The sequence below is a fragment of the Chroicocephalus ridibundus genome, chromosome 13 (genome assembly GCF_963924245.1).
Source record: "Chroicocephalus ridibundus chromosome 13, bChrRid1.1, whole genome shotgun sequence".
Lineage (NCBI taxonomy): Eukaryota > Metazoa > Chordata > Aves > Charadriiformes > Laridae > Chroicocephalus > Chroicocephalus ridibundus.
This window is the reverse complement of record NC_086296.1, coordinates 3,843,115-3,866,395: the sequence shown is the minus strand read 5'-3', so window position 1 is coordinate 3,866,395 and position 23,281 is coordinate 3,843,115. Positions and strand designations below refer to the sequence as shown.

At 49.2% G+C, this 23,281-nt stretch overlaps 1 protein-coding gene across 2 annotated transcripts in view; it reads right to left on the bottom strand.

The window, feature by feature from the left end:
* The window catches only part of CORO1C (coronin 1C), a 58,776-nt gene that overhangs the window by 19,301 nt on the left and 16,194 nt on the right, over positions 1-23,281 (bottom strand). For both annotated transcript variants that reach the window (XM_063350765.1, XM_063350766.1), the window contains exon 2: positions 7,936-8,135. In XM_063350765.1, coding sequence (XP_063206835.1) covers positions 7,936-8,135 — 200 coding nt within the window. The remainder of the gene's footprint in view (positions 1-7,935; positions 8,136-23,281) is intronic.

The window sequence follows — 23,281 nt, the reverse complement described above, 5'->3', positions numbered from 1 at the left end:
AAAACTGAGAGATGAGAAGAAAAAAAACAACCTGTTATTAAATCCAGAAGGGACAGATAAGCAGCACGGGAAAACTGTTCCAAAAAGTGGTAGTTTTATGAATTAATTTGACTCTCTCACAAACGCTTCTCTGCCAGAAAAGGGCAATTGCTTGCAGGAAACAAGTCATGGATTATGGTAAAAATATCGCGGAGAACAGCTGCTTCCCCCAACCCATGGTTGCGCTCACTAAGATCGCCATTTAAAATAGGGAAGTGGCATCGAGTTGCACAAGCAAAAGCAATCCCCCCACCCTTAGTTTGCAGAAGTTTGAGGAAGGAAACCAGGTCACAACTGCGAAGTTTGAAATACAAACCGACTAGTGCCTTTTCTCTGTTAAGAGAAAACATTCCTCTTTTCTTAGCTAAACTGTCTATTTTCCTTACAACAAACTCAAGCTTCACAAAGTCCAGTCGAGTGAAGTTTCACGTGCTCCGTCCACCAAACCTCCACCTCTGGCGGCAGCAGCTGGTCAGGCAGGAGGCAGTTGGGAGAAAGTACTGCAGTAGGACGTAATGAAAGTGCATTGCTCTCTCCTGACCGTGACAAATAGACATTAGTCACCCAGCAAACCAATCAAGGCATCCATAACTAATTCGGAAGATTATGAAAAGTGTTGGTCCCAAAAAGGTCTACTGTAACGTCATGCAATAAGAGACTTTAAGGCATTCGTAACTACATACTGCTTTCGAAACGGACCACTAGAAACATTGCTTGTGCCCTCCAAATACTCCTCGGCAGCGCTCCTGTTCTCGTTTTATCACCTTGACAGCTGCAGGGCTGCGACATTACAGTAGACATTACAGGCTGCTACACAACGGAGACAAAGGTCCTTGTTCCGGAGAGCCCAGACCTAAATGGATGCAACAAAGAGGAAGGAAGACAAAGGTGGTGACAGACAGGAATCCTGCACAAAGCCAACCCTGCCCGAGCAGCGAGAGCAGGGCTTTAAAAACCACGGCACTGCAGGGCCCCAGCGCGTTTGGCATCGCAGCTCAAAGCGGTTCGGAGGGTTTGGGGCGCGCGGGCGGCCGGGGGGAGCAGGCAGCCATGGCGAGGTTCCTCTCACGCCGCTGGCGAGGAGCCGCAGCAGCTGGGGGACTTCAGCGTTCGCACCGGCACTTGCAGCTGGCCGGAGAACAGAAAGATAAGGGCTGGTTGCAACTGCGGGATGCTGGAAAAATGTATGTTTAGCCGAAGGATCCCTCACAACATTAGTTGCAGCAATCAGCGACTCACACGCTGCCTTTAAAAAAGGAGAGAAGCAACAGAAACAACCCCCCAAAACCCAACCTGGAATGCTAACCCCTATCACTCAGCTCCAGCATTTCAGCTAATGCCCATCCCAGTTTCTAGAGGAAAGCGCTAAACACACTTGGAAATTAAATTTCAGCCTCAGCTCACTCTTAGCCGAGGAAGCCCTTCAGGCAGAGATTCAAAACAAATTTCTGCTGCCCAGAAATGACACTACAATTAACAAGATACGGAGTCACTCTTTTGTTCTGTCCCCTAAAGTATGATTTCTGAAGCAGTTAGTAAAACGGGCGCACTATTTTTCCAGCTGAAGGAAGAAACTAAACATTTAGGGTTCTGGGATAAAGTGGCAAAACCCCGCTGCAGTTCAGGGGGCGGTGGAAGAGAGCACCCATCCGGAGAGGGCTGAGCAAGGAGGCAGCGCCCGGAAAGGATCCACAGGGAATAACAGCCTCCTGTCACCCAAACACGCTCATCCCTGAGAGCTGGGAACAGACGATCCGGGACTTCCAGCATCAGCCACGGTGAAACAAACTGGGACCAGTAAAAACGCAGATGGGGAAGGAGGAGACAGAAGGAAAGTCTGGACAGAGCCCAGGGAAGACGCCGTTCTGTTCCAACCATTTCTGTTGAACTCGTTTTGTCCTTGGACGTCCAAGATTTGAGTTTAGCTGGAAGTTTTAAACGGCAAAACCAGGATTTTACCCTCCATTTCAGGCCACCTGCAGCCCGGCTGTCAGCGTGCGTATGTACTGTTTGCATAGATATGTTTGTACCTACACAAACCAGTGACGTTGTGCCACACAGACAGCTCAGAAATTCGTGCTGCCGGTGGAGCAACATTATTTTTCATCTGAATATGAGGCAAACACACACGTTATGAGGACTCACCCCGCTCCTCACACTCCGTTTCAAGCACTGCGTACGGACAAGGCGGCAGACGTGGAGCACGAGCAGGGCAATTTCATACTCGCTTGCAGACAAAACTATCAAGCGCAACTTCCATTTTCATTATTGGACAAGGCCTTAAAACTGCAGCAACATTTGCACAATTGACCATTAAGACAGGGGACGGCATTTGCTGCTTGCTTTCCCAGAGAAGTGAGATTAATTAGCCACGCTGCCTGCCCTCTCTTCCCTCGTACACTAGAACCTGATGAGCCATTGCAATCAAACTGACAGTGATGAATATCTCACATTTTTTTAAAGAAAAATCAGCTTAAGAGAAAAATCCAAGGTGAAATAAAAGAAGGAAATCCAAATTAGTGCCCCGCTAGGGAAGATGCGGTTATGACTCAAGCCCGTATCCCTCCTGAGTGCCACAGGCACCCCAGTTGGGCTACGGAGCGGAGGTGGGCACGTGCCGATGGCCAAGAGAGAAAGGACGTGGAAGGCAGCCGGGGAACATTTGCTCTATGCAGAGTGCACACAGGAAAAAATTGGCAAGAAACCAGGTTTTAGCAGTTCCACTGGTCACAAGATGACTTGGATCTTTTAAAAACCACCAATATCTTGCTTTTTTTTATTCAGCTGTTGCAGAGTTATCTTGAATTTTAATCTCCTCCACCCAACTTTCGAATCTACTTGGAGCTGCACGGAAGTCTGACCAAAATTTAGGGGGAAATACCCCTTCATAGTCTTCGACCTTTTAAACTCCTCTCACAGGGACCCTGCTATGAAAAAGATTTACAGCACCAGCACTGACGGGGGCTCCGCGGCAGCCAAGGTCAAGACAACAGTAACTCATTTTAATTCGTACCCTTCCATCCACACTCCACCTAAAATTGCTGGAAGGCCTCAACGAACCCATCGCAGCAGTACCTCCTCATTTTATTTCACACGCAATTCAGAAAAGGATGATTTTCTTCCAGTCCTTCCTGGAGGAACGAGAATCCGGAACAGCTGATTAACAACTTACATATGCCAGGGTTGAACATTAAGGCATGTCACTTGCGGAACAACATATTCCTTCGAGAAGATCATTCCTGAGGTGTGCACTCACCCACCCACATGCTAATTGCCTCCCAGGGCACCCATCTGATCGCAGCTTCCGTAGGAATGCTGCCTATGGAAAGGGAGCGCAACAAGAAGTCAGGCACACAAATGGAAAATCTAATAAAAGGTATATCCAAAGGGGACTGAAAAAGCCTCTTCTAAAGGCCTTATGTAACATGACTTTCGGCCGAAGGCATCTTTCTAGACGAACTGAAACAAAAAGGAACCCTTTGCAGCAGCTTTTTCCTTTGCGGATACAAACTGCAAAGATTTTTTCGAAGCGGGAGCAGGGGGCCGGGGGGGGGGAACCCCTCGTATTCAGTTCTGCTGTAATGCAGACCCGGCCCCAGAACCACGCACCAAACCCAGGTATTTGCAAGTCACTTTCCTCAGCGCATCAAGAAACCCACAAAATTTTCATCTGGGCCATAAAACGGGGATCACCCATCGAGTCGGGCGAGTATATGCCCCGCAACCCCTCTCCTTTGGCAGCGGAGGCAGGGAGCTCTCTGCTCTCTTGCTCCGGTCGCCGTATGAAGAGAGATGAGCACACGGAACACCACGCAGCAGCGTTCCCTAAAAACAGTGACTACCCCCCACGCTGGAGGTCAGCTCCATCTAAACCGGCAGCGCGTGCCCACCAGCAAGCCAAGGCTGAGTTCTACCCCAGGGTTCCCGCTCTCTGCACCCACTGTTTTGCCTGGGATAAGACTCCAAGGAAAAAAAAAAAAAAAAATCAACTCTAAAAGCCTGCAAAGCTTCCAGTTTAATAGCGATATTCTGCACAAACGCTTCGCTCAGTACCAGCCGCCCATACGCCGGCAAGTTTTCAGTGTTTTTCCCTGGTGTGTACAGTTAATGGTGGTTAGCTCGACTCTTATCATCTCCACACCATTAATTGACATAAATTACATCTTTTTAAAAATATGCGGTTCGTTCCAACAGAGGCCATCTCTCTGCAGACCAACCAACCTGTGGGAATTGCAATTTTCAGCAGCTCAGAGAGCGGCCGCGGCTCTTGCTGGAGCCTGGGAATGGCGAGTTCCTGGCAAAGCCCCTGCACATGTGCAGGCAGGAAAACAGGAAGTTCAGACAAAGCGTGGCCACAGCCAGAAACCCCGGTGGCTGCTGCTGCTGCTCCGCATGTGGGGATGCGGGGAGACCCGGGGGACGGGGGGATGCGGGGAGACCCGGGGGACGGGGGGATGCGGGGAGACCCGGGGGACGGGGGGATGCGGGGATTAGAGGGGAGGGAGGCAGGGATGGAGCTGGGGGAGGGATGCAGGGAACTGCGGGGATGAAAAGGTGGGGGGATGTGGGGATGGAGAGGAAGAGGAGGGATGTGGGGACAGAAAAGGGGGGGGAGATGCGGGAGCAGAAAAGGGGGGGATGCGAGGAGATGTGGTGATGGAAAGGGGGGGGACGCAGGGAGATGCAGTGATGGAAGGGGGGGATGCGGGGATGGAGGAGAGGAGGTGGGATGAGGGGAGATGTGGTGATGGAAAGGGGCGGACGCAGGGATGAAAAGGGGGGATGCAGGGACAGAGGAGGGGGGGATGCAGAGAGATGCGGTGATGGAAAGGGGGGGATGCGTGGATGGAGGGGGGGATGCGGGGATGGAGATGAGGAGGGCAGTGCGGGTAGATGTGGTGATGGAAAGCGGGGGATACAGGGATGGAAAGGGGGGTGTGCGGGGAGACGCGGTGATGGAAGTGGGGGGGAGGATGCAGAGAGACGCGGTGATGGAAAGGGGGGGATGCAGAGAGACGCAGGAACGGAAAGGGAGGGGATGCGGGGCTGGAGGGAGGCAGCAGCCCCCTGGGTCTCCGCTCTCCCCTCCACGCTGCCGGCGGGACCCTCCCCACCCGCGGGGCCAGGGGGCGGAGAGGCGGGGCGGCCCGGCGGAGGGAGACGGGCGGGGGCGCGGCGGTCGCGCAGGGGTTAACGTGCCGCGCACTTGCCGCGCCCCCGCCCCCGCCAATCAGCGCGGCGGCGGCCGGCGGCCGCGAGCGCTGCCATGACCATATATGGTAAAAAGCCGCGGCCGCCGCAGTGCCGCTGCGGCGGGCGCGGGTGCGCGCGCGCGGCGGGGCGGGGCCGGGCAGCCCGGCGCCCTCCTCCCCCGCACGTGGGTGCGGGGTCCCGCCGGGCGCTCATTCCCCCCCAAAATCGCCCCAAATCACCCACCCCCCCCCCGACCCCGACCCCCTGCCCGTGGCCGGGGAAGGAGCCGGGAGCCGCCCGCCTGGCAGCAAAAAGCCTCGGCCGCAACAAACCCCCTCATATCGGTGAAACTTGGGAAGGAAAAGGACGTTTAAAATGAGCGAAAACGGGTTTTTGGCCGTGACACCGGCCCTCGGACGCGCCGGCTCGGCTCAGCCCTCGCGGAAGGTCAAACCACATGAGAAGTAATTCACAGTGACCCCGCACAGCGCCGGGTTTGAGCGGACAGGAGGCAATTAACTTCTTGGAGGGCCATTTTCCCTGCTCCTCCCAAAGGCTCCGACATGCGGCAAGTGCATTTTTATGGCTCAATTTTAAAATCATACCAAAACCGCGGCTTAAAATTGACCCTCCCCCCCCCCCCCAAATATAACAGCGAGGATCTTGCTGCGGGAACTCGATGAATACCTCTCAAACAGAAATCAAAATGTTAGGGAGTTGAAGGCACCGAAGGAACAATTTCATCAGCCGAGGCTATAAAAATAAATGAGGAACACAGGAACTGGTTAGAGCGAAGCCAGCAACGTGTTGCATTGCAAAAGAACGTGTCAGGCTGGGGGGGTTGCGAGCAGAGCTGGCATGAAGCCTTCTCATATGTGAATATGAAATCAATACTCATTTATATCGATTATATATATCAATGAATAGTAAATAGCTGTATAAGGACAGGAACATCATCAAGGGCGCAAAGGTAATGACAAATACAGAGGAGGGCAGGAGGAATAACCGAATACAACCCCAGACACAAGATGGCACTGAAAAATGCAAAAGGCCAGATCACTCAGAATTGTCGGGAATTTCTGCCGGGGACTGAGAAAACATTGGGAAGTTAAGAGGGGAAAAAAAGAGGGGTGCGCGTCCCCCTGCCATCAGCGTCCGGCCGTGCCGTGATGCAACAGGGGTGCAACCGCGGGCTGTGTTGAGCAAGGAGCTTCCGACGGAGAGCTGCGGCACCGCGCGCGGCTTGGGCAAGAGCAGGACGCGTGGCCCGAAGACGGGCACAAAGCAGAAGACTTGCGAAGAGGGGCAGTTCGTAAGACGAGCGAAACGGGGAGCTATTTAAGGAGGGTTTGGCTCGCTTTGCTTAGCGCAACTGAGGCAAAAGCGAGAAGCCTCTGTTCCTGTAACGCACTCGCCACGTGGGATGCTGTATTCCATTCTGGTCACTACTTCTATATATAAAACAGGGCAGATCTGCAAACGGAGCTAGAAAAAAAGGACAGGGCTGATGACAGACTTGAGGATATCTTACGTGTATAATTGAGAGAGAAGCTTGAGGGTCACGAAGAAAAATAACGTTACGGAAAAAGACTTTGATCACAAGAATGTGCTGGTGAAGCACCAGAACAGGAGACGAGAGCAGCGCTCTCCAACGAGGCCGGGAGAAAGATGCTCTGCAGTTTTTTCCATGCGGTATCAGGGAGCAACAGGGATTTATTTCAGTCCGAGACACTGCTCCTGCTCATTCTTGAGCTTTTATAACACAGCACTGCAAGAAACTGCCAGGAAGGCTTCCGCACCCATCTTTTCAGCCTCCCCCCCAACCTTTCATCCGGCCATTCTCACAGCTGATAGACAGGAATCTAATTTTTCTGTGTGTTTTGCAAAGCACACCCCTGGGGGCTCTACAAATAAAGTCGAAGCAGAAGGGAAAGAAGCAGAGTGCATGTACGGGCTCACTGAAAGATTATTTATTGGAGACTTAGCAGCGTGTTGCACAGTAGAGAACGCAAGGGGAGTTTTTCCCTGCCCAAGATCAGAGGAAGCCCCTCTCCTCAATACCTCGGGATAAGAAGATCTGGCTGAAGTATAATAAAGCCGAGACACAGCCCTGCGATCTGGAGAAGTGCAGGACAGCTGCGATGGTATTTGGAGGAGCCGTTTTCTTACCGAGATCATTCTTGTCTTACACCGTACAGAGAAAGCGTAACCGAAGGGGCTGGCAGCAGCCTAGACCAGCTCAGATGCCAGGGCCATGAGCCCTATGGAAAAGCCCTTCTTGGAACCAGCTCCTTCCTTTGCATCCATCTGATACGGGGCTGGAAGGAGTAATTAATTCAGGAATGCACCTGAACCTAAGTGATACTGGCAGAGCTGAAAAAGCTGAACCCCTGACAGTGGAAAAACCTGACCACCGCCATCATAAATGAAGAGGCTTCATTAGGAGCGTGACTCTACGTAGAAACTTCTGTCATAAAGAACTGGCTCGGATTAGTCAAGCAAACCGCTTATTTACTGTGTGTAATGTACAGGAAGCATCAGGCTGATTACAGAGACATTAAATGGATTCTTACATGGCACTACTGAGCAGCATTTGTCACAACACAGCAAAGACTTCACAGCCTTAATGTTATTCGTAAACAAGTGCGGAAATGACAACAAAGCCGAGCATGTAATAGCGAGAAACTTTCAAAAAGCACTTACCTTGTGCAAAGGCAGCACCAGGAAGGCTCCGCCACCGCTAGCATCTACAATTATTGCAACAAATCGGGGGTTTACTGCACAAAAGGAGCTATCCCAAGTAACGCGGGAAACGCGGATGTCGTCGTAACACTGATCGTTTTTCACCGCTTGGCCAAACACGTGGCGAAATTTGCTCTGTCGTACCACTCGCCTCATTGTGTCTGCAGGGAAGAGGAACGTCAAAAGAAGGAGATCAGTTACAGGTGCAGGGACCTCCTGCTCGCCCAGAAGACGCCGGCCAAGGACCTCCATGGGACCTTCTCGTCTGCACCATCACCCCACTTCCAGCAACACAGAAACACGCTTTCACTCGCTGTTCCCACACCTTGCTTTAGACTTGCTAAGTTCTCACCTAGTTTTGCCTTTTTTTTTTTTTTTTAAAAAAAAAAAAGAAGATAAAGTTTCAGGTTGTTTTGTACCAAACACAACTGAACTGCACTTCCAAGGGTGTTTTACAGAAGGAATTTGCCAGTTAAGCATCATGCTTACATCAGTAAATGTATTCTCTTATTGCAGTAAAGGAAGTTCCTAATCCTAAAAAGCAGTTTTTAGACAAGTCTCCGCATATTTTCGGGGATAAATCTGGTCTCGGATTGAACTTGTTTACTTTCAAGTCAGACAGGGTCCAGAAGATGTAAATAAAAATGCAAGCTCTCAAAATCCGGTGTTCCTGTGAAGTGGTTCCACATGTTCACTAGCTTCCATTTCTTTCTTCTAACTCCAAAATCTCACTAAAAAATAATAAAATTAGTTTCCTAGGCAGAAAGGAGTAATGGAAACAAGCTAACGACTCAAATTAACTTTGTGTGTCTGTAGCACTTCTTCTCTTGAGAAGAATAATTTTCAAGACGGCTTGAGTTAGAGGGAAAGGGACTGGCATGGAAATTTCCGGCACCCAAGCCCTGGAAGAAGGCACAGGCACAACACCGCATGCGAACACCAACCCTGGAAGCGAGCGACTGTCGTGCCCTCCGCGGACGCAACCTTACGGAGCCCTCACAGCTGGGAAGGACTTTTCCCCATCATACAAGGTTTTTCTCCCTCAATCAGGGCTTGCAGGAGAACGAGGAGCCTCCATAGGACAGCATCTTGCTTTTACATATGAGAAAAATATTTCTGCCCCAGCCTCCAGGGAAAGCAAAAAAAAAAAAATAAAAAGTTTTTAAAAAATAAAAATAATCTGCCTTCTCCTATCTTGCTTCCCAGTAGGTCCCCAAGCACATGCAGAGGCTGGGAAAAACTGCTCAGATTCATGGATTCTTGCTCCAGACCCACCAGCCTGACGCTCCCGAGCGAGAGACTCTGAACGCGACTCCCTCTGCGCAGCCTGTCTGCGGCACAAGTGATAAAAGGTTGTGCGTCTGTCTCCAACTGCAAAGGCTTCGCATGAAAGCGGAGCGAAAAAGAGACTTCAGAATGATCGCTGTTTTGTAGTCTCGGAGGTTAAAAAAAAATAAAAAAATTTAACAGCAACAAAAAGCTGAATAACTGGAGGAAAGCACTCATCAGAGCTGGGAAATAAGCAGTCATGTAATATGTTTGAAGAGGAGAAAAATGTTACAATTAACATAACAGACAGCTATCGAGTGAAATACTCCAGTTTCCGCATAGATAAGAAAAAAGAATCGGAGTATTTGTTTTCCACCAGCTCCCCCCGATCACATCCAGCTGAAACATTCGGGAATTGGCACGGGCCATTTCCACAGCGTCTCTGCGTCCAGTCCGGGCAGCTGCTGTGGAGGTGCAAGTGCCACCGGTGTCACCAGCGTGACGGTAAGAGCAAAGGCCAGACTGAGGGTCACAGCCCAGGCAGCGAGTTACCCGTTCGGGGAAAAGCCTCACCAGCTTCTCTGCAGACACAGATAATAAACACATCGATTACGGGGCCGTTTCTGCGATGGGGACGTCTGTCCCCAGGTGTGGGGCGGAGGCCACCAACACAGGCCACGCAGCTGGCAATGGCTCTCAGCCACCGGTGACCTGACCGGTACGAGCTGGTGACACAGGCGTGAAGGGGGAGCGAAATACACTCTGCGTTTATCTCCAGCCATTGCGAGTAGGTGGGTTTTCCCCGCAGCGTTTCTCTCGGTGCCGCTTCTGTACTCACGCCCTGTTAAATCCCCCCAATTAACTCGGTCATTTCAGGGCTACGGGAGCGCCCCAAACACCATTTTTATTAAGAACTCATGCCGTTTAAGAAAAAACGGGCGTAGGTTTTTAAATGCAAGATTTGGTGAATGATTCCGACGCTTAAGATGTCCACAGGGAAAAAAGCTATATATAAATTATTAATGATTACTATGACATTATAGATGAACTTAGGCTTCCTCCGTACTTAACGTCCGTTCGTAGAATTGCACAATACACTTTCTGCCAACTATTTCGCATACAGCAGAAATAAAAGGCCTGTTCTCTGTTGGGCACACCCAGCGACACCCCAGCGCAACGGGAAGCCATAAACCAGGAGCCACTTTCCAGCTCCGGGCAGCAGGTAAGGGTGCAAAATCCAGGCGTCGAGGTTCTTTATACACTCGCAACGCACAACACCGCCCCGGGAGCTCGGCTGCTCCATCCAGCTGTAGAGCGGAACATTAGGAGCAAACCAATGCGCGCACAGGACAGATAATTAATCACCTGGCAGTGAAGTGCACCCAGTTGGGGTTTTTTTTGGGGGGGGGGGGGGGGGGGGGGGGGAAATACAACTGCTCCTCTCACAGCGCCATGCGGCTTTTTGTTTTGTTTTCAGGCAAAGGAAGAGATTTAAGTTATCCAAAATGGACGGGGAGAAACTCTTGCCGAAGCAGATGGTACGTCGTGCCTTGGAGGTGGAGCGGTGCCAGCGCAGGCGGCCGGGCAGGCTCCCCGGGGACGCACCGCGTGGCCGTCCGTCCGTCCCCAGCGGGGAGGGAGGGCGGATGAGGCAGGGCACGGCTCCGTCCAGGCACACCGTCCCTATTTCCCAGGGTGGATTCAGAGCATAATCCCAGCCGAGCCCCAGCCCCACTGAATCACGCACAAAGAAAAGGTGAATTTCAACTGGGAGATCCCCGAAAGACAAGAAACGCGCTTGTACTATCAACCTGCCCCAGGCCCAATTAAGATACACCATAAAAAAATGCAGCTCCACACCCAGTTACTAATTTATTGTGTAGACTCATTCAGAGACCTGTCAGACATTTTCATCCCGAGAGGGCTCCTCCCAGCCGTAAGCTGCTCGGGCGCTGCGCGGCAAGGCAGGGCTCTGCTGCCCGCGCTTCGGCATCCGCGGCTTCGACCCGAGAACCCTGCAAGAGCGGCATCGCCCCCCTTCCTCCCTCCATCCCTGGCCGGCACGCCGGCTGACCCCAGGCCACCCTGAAGAAACGGGGACGTTCTTGCAAAGCCCAACGTGCCGCAACACCGCGGCGGGAAGCTCGCGAACGGCTCAGCCCTTTCCCTTCCGAAAACACACCTCGCAGGTCTTTTTTGCGGCAAAAAACCCGACTCGCTCATCTGCCCGGAGCATGCAACTCGTCGAGGAGAAGGGAAAAGTCCCCGTTCCCCCCCCCTGCTTTGCGCGCAGGCAATTTTCATGACTGTTCACCCACTGGCAATGTTCCCATCCCACTGTGCATCGAGATTAAAATCTGACGGCTTTGAAGGCGGCAAAGCGAGGGCTTAAACCTGCCTCGCTGAGTTAACGCGCGGCAAATTGCCCCGTGTCAACGTATCATATACCCCGGGGTTTTGCAATTTGTCCACTTTAATGCTGGGAATGTGGATGTGATAGCTAAGAAGAAGGATTATTTGTATAGCTTGGATAGTTATATCTTTCCTTCGCTTGAGGAATACCAGAACACAACCAAAAAAACCCGCTTATCTCCAATATCAGGTACCAGGAGGTCTGCCACTCTAATGGAAGAGAAACACCCTTCATCCTTTGGTGAAATTCTACTACTTTATTTCCCTCATCGCTAGCATTTGATGGAAAGGGTAATTTTTTTGGTTTTCTATAAATGACTTTTAAAAAAAATGCAAAGAGTCAGATGTATCCAAAAATACCCTTATTTGTTCCAAGCGGATTTGTTCCGGCACACCTTCGCTGCCCTCTTCCCCACCTACAGCTCATCATCCTCAGCAGGAACTCTCCGATGAACACATGGCGAGCAGCCTCCGAGTCCTCATTTCCATAGCAAAGGGAGTGATTCTTGGCGTTGGATCGCAGCCATTTTGATCTGGCTGCTCTCCAAAGAGAAGTGGTGGGAGAGGAGGGGGGGAGAGAAATTGTGCAGGCTGTAGTTATAAAGAGCAGCGAGCGTGGCTCTTCCAGCACGCCACAGAAAGCGAGCGGGTGAAAAAACAACACAGGGTTAGCTTGATCCTGAGCCCCCCCCCCCCAAAAGTCATCTTCTCCCTACCCCGGTTAAAACGTGAAGAGAATTCAGCATCCTCATTTGTTTCTCAATGCTGCAGTGCAAAGGATCCCCTCCTCCACCGTCTGCAAGAAAACCACAGCTGAATTTGGTTGCCACAGGTTCTCTCCGCAGGGCCACGTGCGGCCATCGGTGCCGGCAGGAGCTCCCAGGTTGGCCACTTGTAGGATTATCAGGCGAGACGCCGATACCCGAGATGATTCGCCCTAAGGAAAGACTGATTCAGCCTCTATCACACATGCAAAAGTGTGACCTGGGACCCTCGGGAAGTGACTTTGGAAATACCCGAGCGGGCAAGAAAGCGCATCCGTGGTCAACAGGGCTGTGCTAGGGATTTGCCCTTAGGAAGTGGGCTTGGAGCAAGAGTTTTTTCAAAAGGAAGTCTAATTAGATCATTGTCTCTGCAGTTAAAGCTTAGCTAAGGAGCTGGAATGATCTCCATACACTTGCTAGACAGGAAATATTTTCTTTTTTTTTTTTTTTTGGTGAAGTACAAATTTGGAGAATTTAAAACCTCACGACTAGGAGCTGAAAGGAGTTTAAATTTTGCCAGAGTTACAGCCCTCAGCAAAATTAAAACAGAAGCATTAGACACCCTGCAAAGACCACTACAATGGAAGTGCTGACAGATCTACGACTGCGCTGATCTCCTGGATCCCGCTCCGCGACACACGGCATCTTACGCATCCCGGTGGGGACAGAGGGAAGAGCCTTCAAAACTCTTCCTGTTTTTCCCCCCCAAATGTCAAGTGACTTCCAGCTGAATTTTACCAAACATTTAACTCCGTCTCCCGCCGCCTGTGCCCGCCGTACAGCTCAGCCGCCGGCCTTTGTGTCAGCATTTAAAAGGACCTTAGAAACGCAGGATGCCGTCAGCCGTGCTCGCACAGTGATACTTTTCATTCCGTTTCTTTCTGATCTCCCATCATGATGTGTCACAAGAGTTACCATGAGTTTGCCCATTTTCCTGTTTATAAAAGATTTATCTGTCTCAAGAATCCAACAGATGTATTTCTGTGGCTTCGGAGGGTTTTCAGCCTGCTTATGCAAGAGGAAACGCATCCTGCTAGGGAACACTTACAGGAAAACCCCCCACTAATGGCAAAATCCTGCTCAGCCCATGTGATTGTGATCCCTTCTGGAAAGGGAGACATTTGAAATAAAAGGCCCAGTTTAAGTCACAGGCAGCCGTAGGCTACTGTTAAAGGGGGAGCACAGAGATACAAATCCACTGGAGAGGGAGAACAGCATTTATAAAAGGTTGGCACTTGGGACTGGAAAGACTCTTCCTTAAGTGGAAAACGTCAAGATTAAGTTGCAACTGTTGATGGTGAGCCCCCAAACTCAGAAGCGGAGCCTTACTGAAGAGGTTGCATATGCTCCAATGGCAGTTTGGAATAAAGGTACAGTCTCGGGTAACTATTAACAAACGAGAAGGAGATAAGGAGGAAAAAAACAAAAAAAATCAAGATACACTATAGGCAATGCCACCAGCACCAATTATGAATGATGATTAATACCAGGGGGCACCTGCCTCGTTAGTTATGGGGTGGACAGGGTGCTGGGGCCAGCAGGGAGAGGGGTCAGTCCCACCTGTGACACAGCCCACAGCCTCCCTGGGAGATGGGACATCCCATGCCATGGGCGCCCGATGCAGGGGAGAGCCCAGAGGCTGTCGAGTACCGACGCATCGACTGTGCAGCCCCGGGTCTTTCTGAACACCCGGGCTGAGATGCTTGGGTCTCATCTGCAAAAGCAGTGAGTGCTTAGAGCTGAAACTTTTTTTTTTTTTTAGAAGAATAGTAGAAAGTATGTTACAATCTTAAGTCATGGATGTTTCAACCTGAGGCCTAAGTGCTCCCAGCAGGGAGAAAACAGCCCGCCTCATAGCAGGGCTGAGCCACATCTGCAGAGCAGTTGGCCATCACACAGATAAGCACCAGAGAAGAGCCCACAAGGAATCTAGTAATTCACTCTTCAGGCACTTTGAACATCATATGGTAGATAAGGTACACGGCCACATCTGGAACGGAGGACAGAAGCATTCAGAGGTTTTAAGGCCATAAAGAGACCACCATCCCATTGCACCTCCTGCTCCACGCAGGCAAGGATGACCCTGTCCCACCGCCATGGCCGTCGCTGCGTGGCCAACAGAGCAAGGGGCCAGTGGAGCAGGGACCGCACTAAGAGCCATACCCCACCGCATGTGAAAAAGGGAACAAGTATTACCCAGGTTATTTCCTAATCGCTGACATTTCTTAACTCCAGAGCGCTTGGTTGTGCAACCTCCGTGGATCCTCTGTAACCGTGCACATGCACGGCATGTTGTACCGTAGCACAAAGACACACGTGTGCGCCTGTGGGCATACCCTGCCTTGCGCTGAGTCTAGCTGTACACATATTCCACATAAATACTTTACAGCCTTACCATACCGCACAGGACAGTGCCTTACAAATGTCTCAGAAGACTCACTCATCTAGAAGAAAAGCCTGCCAGATGATTTTACGGACAGCATTTTTGAGCACACCTTCGGCAGAGGAAGGAAAGTGAGACACATCCGTGGGGGAGGCAAGCAGGCACGCGTTTGCTGCCGGCTCCACCAGCTGAGCCAGGCAGACAGCAAGGACAGTGAAGATCACCCATTCTTCAAAACCAAAAGAGCACAGACTGACGAGCCCCAAAGGAGCAAGCTGATCACCACGGGAGACCACGGTGAGCACGTGTTCTACAGCCAGTTCAGGGCCTCGACTGGCATTAGACCACGAGAGCAGTAAATCGTTACCATTGTCACGGTGGAAAACCAGCATGCCACCAGCAAGGCTGAAGGAGGACTTCATCTCCCTCTCCAAGTATCAAGGGAATCAATGAACTCGGTCTCGTGATATTAAGTCTTGCAATATTTGGGCAAGGGAGGAAGCAGAGGGGGGAAAAGAAAAAAAAAAAAAAGTCACGAGGCCACAAAAATTTCAGCTCGCCCTACGACTTCACATGAAACCTCTGGCAGAAAAAAGGAACAGCCACAAATACCTTGATGCAGTCGCCTACTTTTAAACATAATGCTATTCCCTCTATGGTGTACCATTTCAAATCAATTCATATTAAGTCCATTGCTGACAGAACTTTTGTTTTCAGATGTTCAGAGTTATTTAAACCAAGGGTGAACGCTACTACAGATGGTCACAATTCCAAAATACATCATATTTGTGCACAGATTATTTTCAGTCTTTGGTTACTTTAGTCTAGGTTGAGCAAGACCCTGCCATCTGATTTCACTTCATTTTAAAGACAAAAAGCTGGAATATGAACTTAATACTGAAATTTCCAGCTGTTATACCACTGGCGAGATTCTATTTTGGGATGGGAACCTAAACCACAGACTACCAGGGAATTCGATTATATCTCAACTGGGGAGCCCAGCACATTCAAAAATGTAACACAACCCAAACTTGAAATAAGCTGAAATTGCTGTTCTGGACAAAGTGCAAGGTGTTGGTTCTAACCTGTGAAATACTTGATACGATTCTGGTTTTCAGAACAGAACACTGAAACAATCACACTAAGACCATTCTAATATGAAGAACTCTAAGTCAGAAGTGCCTATAATACTTAAATCTTCCAGGCATCCTGAAGAAGCACGTAGTATTTCCTAAGAGTTTACCCTGTACGTGCTCACCTCGAGTGCACAGCTCCTAGGCTGTGCCTGACACTGCTTCACGTGCACAGAGGGATGCAAAGGGTATTTTCACTTTTAAGATTTCAAGGTGTGCAATTCATCTTCTTGGGGGATCTTACTGCTCGTACCATTTTGTAGCTTGTATCTTTACAGTCTAACATTACATCATTTACCATAATTTACAGTGACAAAAGGACACTGCAGTTGAAAGTCATTACCCCGAACAGAGCTTTGTCTGTCTTCATTTAATCTGTGTCATCTACCATAAAGCTAGAGCAATGAATGCACGCAAAAATCATTACACAATTTATCGGGAGGCCATAATGGGATGGGTAACGAGCAAAGAGAAACACTGCAGCAGTTATACAAACCCTGGACCTGAAAAGGAGAGGCGGCTGAGGGGCAGGAAGGGGTGCCAGAGCAACAACCTCCAAACCAAGCTCCTCTTCTGGCTTTATATCTTTTATAGCATCTTCTGTCAGCTGGTGCTAAAGCTGCCAACCTCATAGGCGGTGATGTGTGATGTACTGGGGGATATTTGGATGATGGAAATTTAGCACACGCTGGGCAAAAAAGGTCAGTAAAATGTAAACGGAAGACAGAGAAAAGCAAAGTAGAAAAAAAAAACCAAAAAGCAAAGCATTGAAATCCAGGACAAAACCTTGTAAATGCAAGTAACATACGGAATACATGGGGAAAAGAGGACTAGGGTACCTGTGGATTAAGCATCCCAGATGCCTCCGTGCATCTCTGCATTTCAGCTTCCACTTTTGCTGCCAGCAGAGACAGCTATACAGTCGGTGGGCACCAAACATGCTTTACTGGGTCAGGAACGGGAACCCTTGCACTGGAGTAGACAGACTCCCACCTTAAGACACCGCTGCTCCAGCAGCTGCCCGCAGAAGGCCATAGCCTTTCATATGACCCCATCCTTCGTTCTCCTCCACTTTCTCCACTGGAATAAACACCAGAGAGGCGTCTTCCACACTGTACCCTCATCCACTGCCAGGAGACGGAGCAATACACTTCCCGAGCTGAACAACAGCCCTATGAACTTCAGCCAGAGACATTACACCAGGGTGACGGAAGATGCTACTTACACCCCTGGGGACTGACTGCATCACCCCCACAGTAAAAGCAGCACATGCCACGGAAAGGAAAGCAACAGGGCTCCAGACCACACTTTGACCCCGAGGAAAACACGAGACGGAGAGCACAACCCCCTGTGCAGAGCTGCAAGTCAGCAAGCCTGTTACAGCAGCCAAGCGCCGGGATTCCAGTTAAGAGAAGTATGCAGATAAAATGCTTTCTCCATAGAGCTGACCTAGTTCTCTTATCAGTGCAACAGAGCCAACAAGGAGGTATCAATCTGTTCAGAGCTGCTACCCCAATTTGCTGAATTCTTCTGCTCTCTTGAAGGTTACGTGCAAGCTTCTTCCAGACCATACTCCTGAGACACATCGCAAGCTTTTTTTTTTTTATATAACCTGGTTTTGGGCAAAAGCTTAGTGGTTGTGAATGGAGAAAGGGCTCTCCCCCACCATAGCTTCATTAATTTCTCACCAAATCCCCACCAGGTCCCACCTTTCCCAGCTAAGGCACGAGCACTTTTTTTCTAAAATGACAGAGTGCTAACAGCAGAACGCAACTGTGTTTTCTCCTACAACTTGAAGCAATGAAACGTGCCCAAATGAAATAAACGGCAAACACAAGGTCTTTCTATGTGTGCAACAGAGGAGCTCACCGGTAGCCACTAGACCCGAAACTCAACTACGGATACAGGATGTAGTCTGTCCTCTTCAGTGGTGAACTTCAGCTAGAAGCCAAGGAGAGAGCAGCACCCAGGTGCTGGGAGCCTAAAGCAGAGAAAGAATAACACCTGCAGGATTTCCCACTCTGCAAAAGTCAAGAAGAGGTGCAGACATGAAGGTAATTTGATTAACAGAGTCTTTTCTAAGGTAAGCACTTTTCCTGTTAAACTCCAGTGGCTTTAAGACATTATTGGAAACAGTACCCTGCTGCTCCTTGCTTACAGTTAATTGGATCATTCCTTAAAAAAATGACAAGAAGATTTATCCAAAGGCGAAATCTCCAAAGGACTTGATAAACTGTTTTCTATTCCTCCTCAATTACAATATGCCACGGTATCTACGGGAAGAAACTATAAATGTTACAGATGTTTTAAGGAGATAAACGGTCTTGGAGATAAAAGGTCCTAGTTCTTCAAGAGCACTGCAGCACTACAGCCTGAGAACCACCACCAGGAAACCAAGACCTGCAGAAAGCCCTCCGCTATAAACATGAAGTTAGCCGGGACACAAATTCCTCGCAACTTAGAAATAAAGCAGAAACAACAGATCAGCACAACCGAGGCTCACAAACAGACCAGCCAAGTGTGAGTCAGACTGACCAAGCGAGGATGCAGCATTCTCCAGATGGCCCTGCCTGACCACAAATGCTCCGCTGGTCTGCTGGATGGAGCGCAACACCCAGACCTGCCTCTGAGAAGACAGCGCTGCCTTGGGGGACGTGATCAGCGAGGAGCAGGACGGCCAGGCGTAATGGCAGCACCTCTTGGACCAGCGCTGCAGCCATACACCTCTGTTGTGGTGTCTGAAGTTTGTTTCCAGCCCTGTAACGAACGGCAGACGTGATGGGCCGGAGAGGTGGACAATGTCACGGACAGACTGCAGTTACAGCACAGACCGGCGTGGCCCATCAGGCTGCCGTTCTGAATGGAAACACTCCACTCTAAAAAGCAGTAATGGGCTTGGTTAGCACAGCCTAAGAAACACCTTCATCCAAACGCCAGCTAAACTGGAGCCCAATTTAGCGGCTTTCACTCCTCAAGCTACTCAACAGCACCCATCCAAGAGGTGAGGCGCTCACGTTGAGCTTTTGATGTCCTCGAAATAAAACCAACAACGGTTAATTGTCAAAGACAATATCCTCAGCACAGAAGAACGCAGAAGGTTCAGACCGGACAACGCAAACGCGTTTCAGATTTTAATGCTGCACAAATAAGCTGCAAAATGAATCTCAATTCTCACAGTTGGAACTGGCCTGTATTTCTCCAGATTTCCATTTGCTGTCCTGCCAGCTCTTCTGGCCAAGCAGCCTATAATTCAAAGAGTACCATTGTCATTCTGTCCTGTTTCCGTAACATGCAATTTGAAATCAGGGCTGGGGGAGGGAGGAAGGGACTAGAGGAGGCTAAAACTCAAATCCAGATAGTTCAATCTGCTAACTTGATTTCAAATCCCTACCTTGTGGTACCAATTACAGCCCCTCAAATATCTGTTTTAGCAAAGGGTTCCAAGTTCAAGCACATTTCCTCTGTCCTACAGACGTTCTTTGTCGCTGATCCGTTTCAGGCCAAGGCTGCTGTCCTTTGCTGCGGCAGAGCCCCGGCTGCTGCACGCCATAGCCGAGAGGGCAGCAACCTGGGCGAGCTGGTGTCAAACCAGGAGTGCAGCACGGAGCACCTTTCTCACCTCTCCAGGCAGGCAAGAAAAAAAATAAATTTACTTAGGAAAGTGTATTTAGTTTAGCAAGCGGCTTTAATAAACATCACTGCTACACTACAAAGAAAGGTTTCAGATGCAAGAAGGAAAAACATCTTCCTACGCCCACAGGCTCCCTGTGCCAAGGACGAGGGACGTAGCTGCTGTCCCCGACACCCCCAGCACTCCCACGGCAGCTCTCTGCCTACCTGACGGGGAGAATCACACCCTGATACCTGCCAGGGAAAGGCTGATTTCTTGGGGAAGGGACCTGCAGCTGGCTGCTCTCAGCTGGGGAACCTGTTTTCAGTAAGAGGCACGAAGAATTACAGCCTGTGTCTAATGACCTTTAAGCTTTACTTACCTGTCAGCTTGACAGTGGTGTCACTGCACGTGCAACCCACACTTCCAGCCCTTGGAGAGTCCCCTGTGGCATTTACAGCAGTTCTGGAGGAGACCAGCCAAAACAAGAGGCAGTATTACGCTGAGATAAGCCCCAGCTGGTTTTTATGTGATCTGTCATAGTGCTTAAGAATTCCCCATGTAGACCAGATCAATGATGCAAGCACTACATATAAAGAGCACAAAGATAACCTTTACCCGCAAAGAAACACCGGGGAGCAAAAGGAAGTGCATGGAGGTAACATCCCTGCATCCAAGGCATGGCGAAACAGGAGGCCGCACCAGGGTAGCCCCCTTTAAACCACAGCACCTTAAGACACCATGCAGAACTTTAACAAATTGCTGCAGAAAGCAGCAGCGGCCAGGAAAAAGATGCTGGAAGGCACGACGACACTCAGCTAGAAGTGTTTTGTGCCCACACTTCATGCTGTGCTAAAGCAGAAGTATATATCGCTGAAGTACGTCTGGCAACTCATTTTTGTCTAAGCCGGCTCAAGGTTTTTTTCCCTGCCTCGCAAACCGATCTCAGCAGATCCAAAAATGAAAATAAACCTTAAAAAAAAATATTCACCGAGAACTCAAAAAAATTTGATCCACCTCCTGTTCTGCACAAGATAGCTTTGTGCCTATTTACTCCATCCTCCACCACGCAGTATAATTAATGTAAGTACTGCAGTAAGGAATTAACAGTTGGAAATCTAAGTGTAAGAATGGCCATTTATGCACACACACATCCCACTATGTGTGCTGGTGCAAATATACGAACCACCTTCGTTATATGGTGGAAGTATTCCCAGCTTAGTACCTACAAGACCCCGAGTGAAATGCTTAACCTCACATTTCCAATCGGGAAACAAGGATATCAATCTGTTTCACACGGGTAACTGCAAGAAACAACTGTAACGCTGCCTGGCCGCTGTATGATGAAAAGTGTCAAGTGAATGCCAAGCATATACCCCCAAATCGTTTGGGTTCCAGCATGGCTATCAAACCGTGAGGTTTTTAAGTATTTAAAGTGAAAGGAGGGGAAAAAAAAAAAAGAAGCAATTCCAAGAGGTAATACTAGCAGTGAGCTGAGTCCCTCACCGTGGAGCCTTTGCTGATGACTATCTTCCATATCAAGTGATCATCTGCCCAGCACTGCCAGTTTGCCTGGCTCCCAAGGGACAGAGTGCTTACTATGGCTTGAATTTGTTACTGCCTGCTAATCCCTGGTGGTGCTAATTATACCCATTATCAGTTTGTCTGACTGTGCCTGACGCACGTCCAATATCCAAATCTGCAGTACTGGAGGATGCCGAGTCCCTATCAGATTTGCACGGGAAGGGGACACTTCAAAGTGCGATGTTTCAGTACCGCAGGTTTATACATTTATGCGAGATAAACAATGGATTTTCAAGGACCCCAGAACACAGTCTCTATGGCAACTATATGCAGAACTACAGGGATGGAGGGGGAGGGAAGGGAAGTTCCTACATTTCTAAATACTTCAACCAGAATGATTTTCAGTCCATTTTCCAGGGACTACTTTTACCAGGAACTGCAGGTGAGATGTATTGCCTAGGTTCATACGTAGATAGTCTTAGTTTTAGACACACCACTCTCCTCTAGTTTTATGAAATCCGCTCAGGCATATTTGACAAGACTGCAGAAATGGTTGCCTTCATATTCGGCTAAGAACAATTGTACGTAGATTACATATATGCTTGTACACCCATAGATTACAGACAAAGATGCTATGGCCAGCCAAGATTTGGAGAGCCACAAGGAAACCGTGGCTAAAGGGAACACTTGGCCTTAAGCGCAGCTCAGCAATGCTCCAGACGAAAGCCGCGAGCTCATCCCAGCGCGCCTGACCGCAGCAGGCCGAACCTTAATCACTTTAAGTCAGATCCCACCGCTGTTTTATTTCCATTGCTTTTTCAAATCAAATTATTAAAAGGGAAAACAAGAAAAACCTAATTATGATGGATCGAGAGGCCCAGCTTAATGTTGAACAGAGTCACTATAACGGATCCAACCGCATGCAGCTTCTCCCACCGAGAGCCAGACCTCAACAGGCTCATTACATGCTCATAGCAAAAACCATATTATGTATCATTTATTGTTATCATCAACAAAACTGGGGTAAGACAAAGCAAGTAACGCTGAAGATGCAAAGTGATGATGTTGAAGAAATGCTATTGTCTTGTCTCCAGTGCTGGTGATTCTACCTTGGTACCTAACTCATTAACGAAGAAGAAAAGCAGAGAGGAAAAATGGACAAAGAGCCCATGTTTTACTTTGTCACCTCTAAACCGAGGAGACCTCTTCTATCGACTGGCACCGTGAGAGCACCAGCAGGCCACCAGCCCCCGAAAGAACAACATGGGGTTTTTTTCCCCTTAGGAGGCAGTAGCAGATACCATTTTCTTTATTTCTCTGTCAAGCTCCTTGCCGGTTCCTGACCTTCGGGGCGGAACTTTAAAGCTTTTATGGTACCCCGTCACAAAAGCCTCCTCCATTTCAGGAGCACTTTGTGACTTTTTACGAAGATGTCTGCTGTAAAGAGATTGCATCTCTCTCACTGGCATGATGAACTGCATGGGAGAGGTGTAAAGCAAAATTACCTATTTGAAGGAGTGTGCAACAGTGCCCAAACAGTCACCTTCTGTTTTATAACTACACCGTTACCACCACTCACATCCAGCCATTAAATCTGATCAGATTTGTATTCACTACAGGCACATACACAACTAATGGTTGGTAATACAACTAATGGCTGGTATATTCCATTAGGAACCTCTCCAGACATTTTGTTCCTCTGAGGACCATCAGCGCCAGACTCGGCATCAGAGAATCCTCCAGCACAAAGCCAGAGCTGCCGGTGGGACCTCTCGGGCTCGTCACTGCTATGCCGAGAAGCCACACGATTCTAGTGTCACCTGGTATTTTACCCGCCTGACGCTGTCATCTAAAAAACACATATAAAGTCAACTACTGAATAATTATAACCTCAAAAAGAAACAATTCCTTTTTAGTAGAGTTACTCACATGAGGAAAAACAGAACAAAGCAATCCTATTAGCAAATATAAAGAAAAGGCTCAGTAATCAATTCCCAACTATACTGGCATGTTCAACACATTTGGAATAATCAACTTTCACCGCTAGCTTTCCTGAGTCACTTCGGCTAACCGAAACCTTTCTGCTTTAGCTTTGACGTGACGTTCATCCCAGCAATGCCACCACCACCTGCATTCGTGCATATCGTGACAAAAAAATACCAGTTCACATCCTGTCAGCCTAAAGCTACCGACAATCTGACTTTTCACATGC